Below are 7,500 nucleotides of genomic sequence, written 5' to 3'. Positions count from 1 at the left end.
CCTCTCCAGGAACAACAATGCATTAGCAGGTTAGAGTTGGTTTGAGTCCAGTGGAGTTGGTTTGAGTCAAGGAGGAGGTGGTTAATGCATGTGATGATATTGGATACGCCTCGTCTTTTAGGTTGGAGTGTGTAGACATAGTGGGGGGGGAGGGGGGGGGCTAGCCAACACTTGGGTAGTTTCTTTTCACTGCGTTTGCCTTAGTATCACCACCTGGATAAACAGACGCTTGTTTGAGTTTCTCACTTCGCCTCCTCCTCTCCCTCCTCCCCCCCCCTCCTCCTCTCCCTCCTCCTCTCTCTCCTCCCCTCCCTCCTCCTCTCTCTCCTCCTCTCCCTCCCTCCTCCTCTCCCCCCTCCCCTCCCTCCTCCTCTCCCTCCCCCCCTCCCTCCTCCTCTCCCTCCCTCCTCCTCTCCCTCCCCCCTCCCTCCTCCTCTCCCTCCCCCCTCCCTCCCTCCCTCCCTCCCCCCCCTCCCTCCTCCCCTCCCCCCTCCCTCCTCTCCCCCCTCCCCTCCCTCCCCCCCTCCCTCCTCCTCTCTCTCCTCCTCTCCCCCCTCCCCTCTCTCCTCCTCTCCCTCCCCCCCTCCCTCCTCCCCCCCCCCCCCCCTCCCTCCTCCCCTCCCCCCTCCCTCCTCCCCTAGTCCCTGTTGTAGTGGCCTATCCCCTCTTGTTGTTAGGGCAGGTCTTGGTGTTGTGACTGTGACATCGTTTCTGCTGCTACTTGACTGACGAATGCAGGGAAATACGAGCCGGACCACGTTAGCTGCTAAACTAGCCTGTGGTAACCGGCCTGAAACTAACAAGACATGGTAATAACACATTCCTGTGTGTGTGTGTGTGTGTGTGTGTGTGTGTGTGTGTGTCATGTTACTGTAAGCAGAGCTGCAGCAGCGTCTGGCTTTTCTCTGCCAGGCCTGTCTCTCTCCGTCTCCATGGCGATGCCCTTCCTCCCCTCAGCCTGGCCCTGGGCCACGCTAGCAGCCCCTAGCTAGGCTACGCTACGCTATGCTAGCAGGGTTACGGGGGGAGAGGGGCTACAGCCACTAGCCAGACCACCCTGCATGGTGACTCTGCCTCGGCTCTGCTTGGCTACCCTAACTCAGAGCACAGCCGTGTGTGTGTGTGTGTACCTCTGCTGTGCTTGGCTACCCTAACTCAGAGCACAGCCGTGTGTGTGTGTGTGTACCTCTGCTGTGCTTGGCTAGTCTAACTCAGAGCACAGCCGTGTGTGTGTGTGTGTACCTCTGCTGTGCTTGGCTAGTCTAACTCAGAGCACAGCCGTGTGTGTGTGTGTGTACCTCTGCTGTGCTTGGCTAGTCTAACTCAGAGCACAGCCGTGTGTGTGTGTGTGTACCTCTGCTGTGCTTGGCTAGTCTAACTCAGAGCACAGCCGTGTGTGTGTGTGTGTACCTCTGCTGTGCTTGGCTAGTCTAACTCAGAGCACCACCCAACCCCTGAAGGGTGCTTTTGTTTGTGTTTCCCACCAGGCTCAGACACATGATGTTGGCAGTGAGACGGGAAGCCAGAGTTCTGACAGTTTAAAGATGTTTAAAGATGTTTAAAGGTGCGTTTTACTGTGTAATCCAGTGGATTTGTTGTTTTCATTATTCAATAGTCGACACATTTACAAAAAACCGTGTTTCAAAACGACCTCTGAGTCCAGATATCTGCCGTTGAATGCCCTGATCAGTCCTGATTGCCCATTAAAGTCAATGCCTTCAACTCCCAAGATGCCCCTCTCCCTCCTACGCGAGGTCAGAGTAGAGTAGAGCAGAGCAGAGTCAGAGTAGAGCAGGTCAGCAGGTCAGAGTAGAGCAGGTCAGAGTAGAGCAGGACAGAGTAGAGCAGGTCAGAGTAGAGCAGGTCAGAGTAGAGCAGAGTCAGGTCAGAGTAGAGCAGGTCAGAGTAGAGCAGAGTCAGAGTAGAGCAGGTCAGAGTAGAGCAGGTCAGAGTAGAGCAGAGTCAGGTCAGAGTAGAGTAGAGCAGGTCAGAGTAGAGCAGGTCAGAGCAGAGTCAGGTCAGAGTAGAGCAGGACAGAGTAGAGCAGGTCAGAGTAGAGCAGGTCAGAGTAGAGCAGGTCAGAGTAGAGCAGGTCAGAGTAGAGCAGGTCAGCAGGTCAGAGTAGAGCAGGACAGAGTAGAGCAGGTCAGAGTAGAGCAGGTCAGAGTAGAGCAGGTCAGAGTAGAGCAGGACAGAGTAGAGCAGGTCAGAGTAGAGGTGTTTGGATAGTTCTGATTCAGCTGCAGGTGAAATTCTGATAGTTGGAGATGATATGCATTATGGATGGCCTCTGTTGCCTAGGAGCCCTCCAGAGTATTCTCTGCTCTCTGAAGCCTAAACCCCTCCTGGCCTCTGATCTCAGATCAGTTTCTGGCTGTAGTCCTCTGATCTCAGATCAGTTTCTGGCTGTAGTCCTCTGATCTCAGATCAGTTTCTGGCTGTGGTCCTCTGATCTCAGATCAGTTTCTGGCTGTAGTCCTCTGATCTCAGATCAGTTTCTGGCTGTGGTCCTCTGATCTCAGATCAGTTTCTGGCTGTAGTCCTCTGATCTCAGATCAGTTTCTGGCTGTGGTCCTCTGATCTCAGATCAGTTTCTGGCTGTAGTCCTCTGATCTCAGATCAGTTTGAAGTACAATAACATGGCCTGCAGGAGACCAGTAAGCTCCTGATCTGGGCCCAACCTTTCATTTGGATCAGAATGATTCCGATTCTTTTCTGCTTTGCAGGACGGGATCAAGCTGGATGATTTCCCTGTACTACTCAAAATGTTCCAGATAGATCTGGTCCTGGAAAGCAGAAAAGAATCGGAATCATTCTGATCCAAATGAAAGGTTGGGCCCAGCAAAAAAGAATGGGTATCATTCTAATCCAGATGAAAGGTTCTGAGATACCGGGTCAGGCCTGGTCCTGCCAGCCTGCTGTTGCCTCTGCACAGCTCAAGATAAAGGGGTGGTTTGGAATCTCAGTTTCTGCTCCATGGTCACTGACTCACGTCTGAAGAAACACACATCTGATGCTGTCAGAGAGGACAGGCTGTCCCTGCTAGCTCTCAGCTGTGCGTGCGTGTGCGTGCGTGTGTGTGTGTGTGTGTGTCTGTCTGTGTCTGTCTGTGTCTGTCTGTGTCTGTCTGTGTCTGTCTGTGTCTGTCTGACTCTCTGAGACGTTGTTCCAACATGTCCAGGTGTGTATGTGTGTGTGAGAGAGTGAGTGGAGGGTGCTGGTGTGTTTCTGGGACAGGGGTTATTGTTCCTGAGGTGTTGTTATGGAGCTGAGGGTTCTGCTGGGGGTTCTGCTGGGGGTTCTGCTGGGGGTTCTGCTGGGGGTTCTGCTGAGTTCTGCTGGGCCTCTGTGATGTCATACAGATGGAATGGGGCTGTGGTCGCTTGAGTGGTCCTGGTCTCGGCTTCACACAGAGGGCTGGGTTAGTGTGTTAGTGTGTTAAGGCTGTGTGTTAGTGTGTTAGTGTGTTAAGGCTGTGTGTTAGTGTGTTAGTGTGTTAAGGCTGTGTGTTGAGGCAGTGCGTTACTCACCTTGCCCCCCCCCCTCCCCCCCAGGCCTGAAGAGAGGCAGAGAGGACAGAGCCGTACGTTATCCTACAACCACTGTCTCTACCCAGGCTAAGCTAAGCTAGGCTAGGCTAGGCTAGGGACTGCTACCACTGTCCCCACCCAGGCTAGGCTAGGCCCAGCTACCACTGTCTCTACCCAGGCTAGGCTAGGCCCAGCTACCACTGTCTCTACCCAGGCTAGGCTAGGCCCAGCTACCACTGTCTCTACCCAGGCTAGGCTAGGCTAGGCTAGGCCCAGCTACCACTGTCTCTACCCAGGCTAGGCTCAGCTAGGCTAGGCCCAGCTCATGCCTCCAGCATCTTGGGCCGCCCTGGTGCTGATCTCTGTCTCTCCTCCAGACTCCCATGATGCCTGAGGTGCGTGAGCTGTCAGACGCCCTGCCGGACCTCCCCCTGGACCCCATCACCGGCGTGGGCGTGGTGGCCTCGCGCACCCGCGCCCCGGCCGGGTACGACGTGGTGAGGACCACACACACACACACACACACACACACACACACACACATCTCTGACTGCTAACACAAACCAAACCAGGTTTTATTTACCAATCAATCATCAATCAATCATCAATCAATCATCAATCAATCACTGTTTGGAAGAGACAACACACCTACAAGTCCTTGTGTAGGTCAATTCCACTCACCCCCCCCCCCGCCCGCCCCCCCCCCCCCTCCGCCCCCCCAGGTGTGTGTGACGACAGACGGTCTGGATGCTGACCTGTGGAAGGACGGCCTGTTCAAGTCCAAGGTGACGCGATATCTCTGCTTCACCAGGGTCTTCTCCAAGGAGAACGTACGTACACACACACACACACACACACACTCACACTCACACACACTCACACTGACTGACACTCACTCACACACACACACACACACACACACACACACACACAGACACACTCACTCACACACACTCACACTGACTGACACTCACTCACACACACAGACACACTCACTGACACTCACTCACACACACACACACTCACACTGACTGACACTCACTCACTCACACACACACACACACACACACCTCCATCTACCACAGGCTTCAGCGCAGCATGCTAACACAGTCTTGTGGTGCACAGGAGACCCAGGTTCAAACCCAGTCGGTCACCCTGGTACCCCAGGTTCCAACAGTGGTGCAGGTGTGGTAGAACCCAGGCTGCTCTGAGTGTTACTGATCAACACTAACCTGCTGTCCTCCCCCCTCCCTCCCCCTTCCCTCCCCCCTCCCTCCCCCTCTACAGAGTCATCTAGGTAATGTGTTGGTGGATATGAAGCTCATAGACATTAAGGACACTCTGCCTGTGGGCTTCATCCCCATCCAGGAGACAGTGGACACACGTAAGTCCCTCTACCTCCCCTCTACCTCTACCTCTCCTCTACCTCCCCTCTACCTCCCATCTACCTCCCCTCTACCTCTCCTCTACCTCCCCTCTACCTCTACCTCCCCTCAACCTCTACCTCCCCTCTACCTCTACCTCTACCTCTCCTCTACCTCTCCTCTACCTCTCCTCTACCTCCCCTCTACCTCTACCTCCCCTCCCCTCTACCTCCCCTTTACCTCTACCTCTCCCTCCCCTCTACCTCCCCTCTACCTCTCCTCTACCTCTCTTCTACCTCCCCTCTACCTCTACCTCCCCTCTACCTCCCCTCTACCTCTACCTCCACCTCTACCTCCCCTCTCCCTCTCCTCTACCTCCCCTCTACCTCTACCTCCACCTCTACCTCCCCACATCCCTCCCCTCTACCTCCCCTCTACCTCTACCTCTCCTCTACCTCCCCTCTACCTCTCTTCTACCTCCCCTCTACCTCCCCTCTACCTCTCCTCTACCTCTCCTCTACCTCTACCTCCCCTCTACCTCTCCTCTACCTCCCCTCTACTCTCCTCTACCTCCCCTCTACCTCCCCTCTACCTCTCCTCTACCTCTACCTCCCCTCTACCTCTCCTCTACCTCCCCTCTACCTCTCCTCTACCTCCCCTCTACCTCCCCTCTACCTCTACCTCCCCTCTACCTCCCCTCTACCTCCCCTCTACCTCTCCTCTACCTCTCCTCTCCTCTACCTCCCCTCTACCTCTCCTCTACCTCCCCTCTACCTCCCCTCTACCTCCCCTCTACCTCTCCTCTACCTCTACCTCCCCTCTACCTCTCCTCTACCTCCCCTCTACCTCTACCTCCCCTCTACCTCTCCTCTACCTCCCCTCTCCTCTACCTCCCCTCTACCTCTCCTCTACCTCCCCTCTACCTCCCCTCTACCTCCCTCCTCCCCTCCCCTCCCCTCCCTCTACCTCTCCCTCCCCTCTACCTCCCCTCTACCTCCCCTCTACCTCTCCTCTACCTCCCCTCTACTTCTACCTCTCCTCTACCTCCCCTCTACCTCCCCTCTACCTCTCCTCTACCTCCCCTCTACCTCTCCTCTACCTCCCCTCTACCTCCCCTCTACCTCTCCTCTACCTCCCCTCTACCTCTCCTCTACCTCCCCTCTACCTCTCCTCTACCTCTCCCTCCCCTCTACCTCCCCTCTACCTCCCCTCTACCTCCCCTCCCCTCTACCTCTACCTCCCCTCTACCTCCCCTCCCCTCTACCTCTACCTCCCCTCTACCTCTCCTCTACCTCCCCTCTACCTCTCCTCTACCTCCCCTCTACCTCCCCTCTACCTCTACCTCCCCTCTACCTCTACCTCCCCTCTACCTCTCCTCTACCTCCCCTCTACCTCTCTTCTACCTCCCCTCTACCTCCCCTCTACCTCTACCTCCCCTCTACCTCTCCTCTCCTCTCCTCTACCTCCCCTCTACCTCTCCTCTACCTCTCCTCTACCTCTCCTCTACCTCCCCTCTACCTCTCCTCTACCTCTCCTCTACCTCTACCTCCCCTCTACCTCTCCTCTACCTCCCCTCTACCTCTCCTCTACCTCCCCTCCCCTCTACCTCCCCTCTACCTCCCCTCTACCTCCCCTCTACCTCTCCTCTACCTCTACCTCCCCTCTACCTCTCCTCTACCTCCCCTCTACCTCTACCTCCCCTCCCCTCTACCTCTACCTCTCCTCTACCTCCCCTCTCCTCTACCTCCCCTCTACCTCTCCTCTACCTCCCCTCTACCTCCCCTCCCCTCCCCTCCCCTCTACCTCTCCCTCCCCTCTACCTCCCCTCTACCTCCCCTCTACCTCTCCTCTACCTCCCCTCTACCTCTACCTCTCCTCTACCTCTACCTCCCCTCTACCTCCCCTCTACCTCTCCTCTACCTCCCCTCTACCTCTCCTCTACCTCCCCTCTACCTCTCCTCTACCTCTCCCTCCCCTCTACCTCCCCTCTACCTCTCCCTCTACCTCCCCTCTACCTCCCCTCCCCTCTACCTCCCCTCTACCTCCACCTCCCCTCTACCTCTACCTCTACCTCCCCCTCTACCTCTCCTCTCCTCTCCTCTCCTCTACCTCCCCTCTACCTCTCCTCTCCTCTACCTCCCCTCTACCTCTACCTCCCCTCTACCTCTCCTCTACCTCTACCTCCCCACAACCTCTACCTGTGTGTGTGTGTGTGTGTGTGTGTGTGTGTGTGTGTGTGTGTGTGTGAGAGAGCACAGGCCTTCTACAGGGCATTAACCCACTACTCTCTCTCTCCCCCCCCCCCTCCCTCCTCCCCTCCTCCCTCCCTCTACAGAGGAGCAGGCCTTTAGGAAGAGGAGGTTGTGTATCAAATTCATCCCCAGAGATTCTACTGAAGCAGCCATCTGTGACATCAGGATCCTGGGCAGGTCCAAGCAGGCTCCGCCACAGTACACCTTCATAGGGTAATAACGCTGTTGGAAACATGTTAGAAACATAACCACAGTACACCTTCATAGGGTAATAACGCTGTTGGAAACATGTTAGAAACATAACCACAGTACACCTTCATAGGGTAATAACACTGTTGGAAACATGTTAGAAAC

General features: G+C 55.8%; 1 protein-coding gene across 5 annotated transcripts in view; it reads left to right on the top strand.

Annotated features, from left to right (window-relative positions):
• LOC310824869 (multivesicular body subunit 12B-like) overlaps positions 1 to 7,363 on the top strand; it is a gene marked incomplete at its 3' end in the record, with an annotated part of 9,272 nt that extends 1,909 nt beyond the window's left edge. For 2 of the 5 annotated variants that reach the window (XM_083698126.1, XM_083698123.1), the window contains exons 2-5: positions 3,908 to 4,027; positions 4,253 to 4,360; positions 4,818 to 4,914; positions 7,230 to 7,363. In XM_083698126.1, coding sequence (XP_083554252.1) covers positions 3,914 to 4,027; positions 4,253 to 4,360; positions 4,818 to 4,914; positions 7,230 to 7,363 — 453 coding nt within the window. In that variant the 5' untranslated portion in view covers positions 3,908 to 3,913. Of the gene's footprint in view, positions 1 to 1,460; positions 1,565 to 2,734; positions 2,832 to 3,907; positions 4,028 to 4,252; positions 4,361 to 4,817; positions 4,915 to 7,229 lie in introns of those variants that run through there. The other 3 variants (XM_083698124.1, XM_083698125.1, XM_083698127.1) reach the window with 3 other exon arrangements.
• Positions 7,364 to 7,500: the final 137 nt, after the last annotated feature.

Source organism: Argentina silus (genome assembly GCF_951799395.1).
Source record: "Argentina silus genome assembly, contig: scaffold_624, whole genome shotgun sequence".
In the NCBI taxonomy this organism is placed as follows: domain Eukaryota; kingdom Metazoa; phylum Chordata; class Actinopteri; order Argentiniformes; family Argentinidae; genus Argentina; species Argentina silus.
The sequence above is the reverse complement of the archived record's forward strand: the minus strand, read 5'-3'. Positions and strand labels throughout refer to the sequence as shown.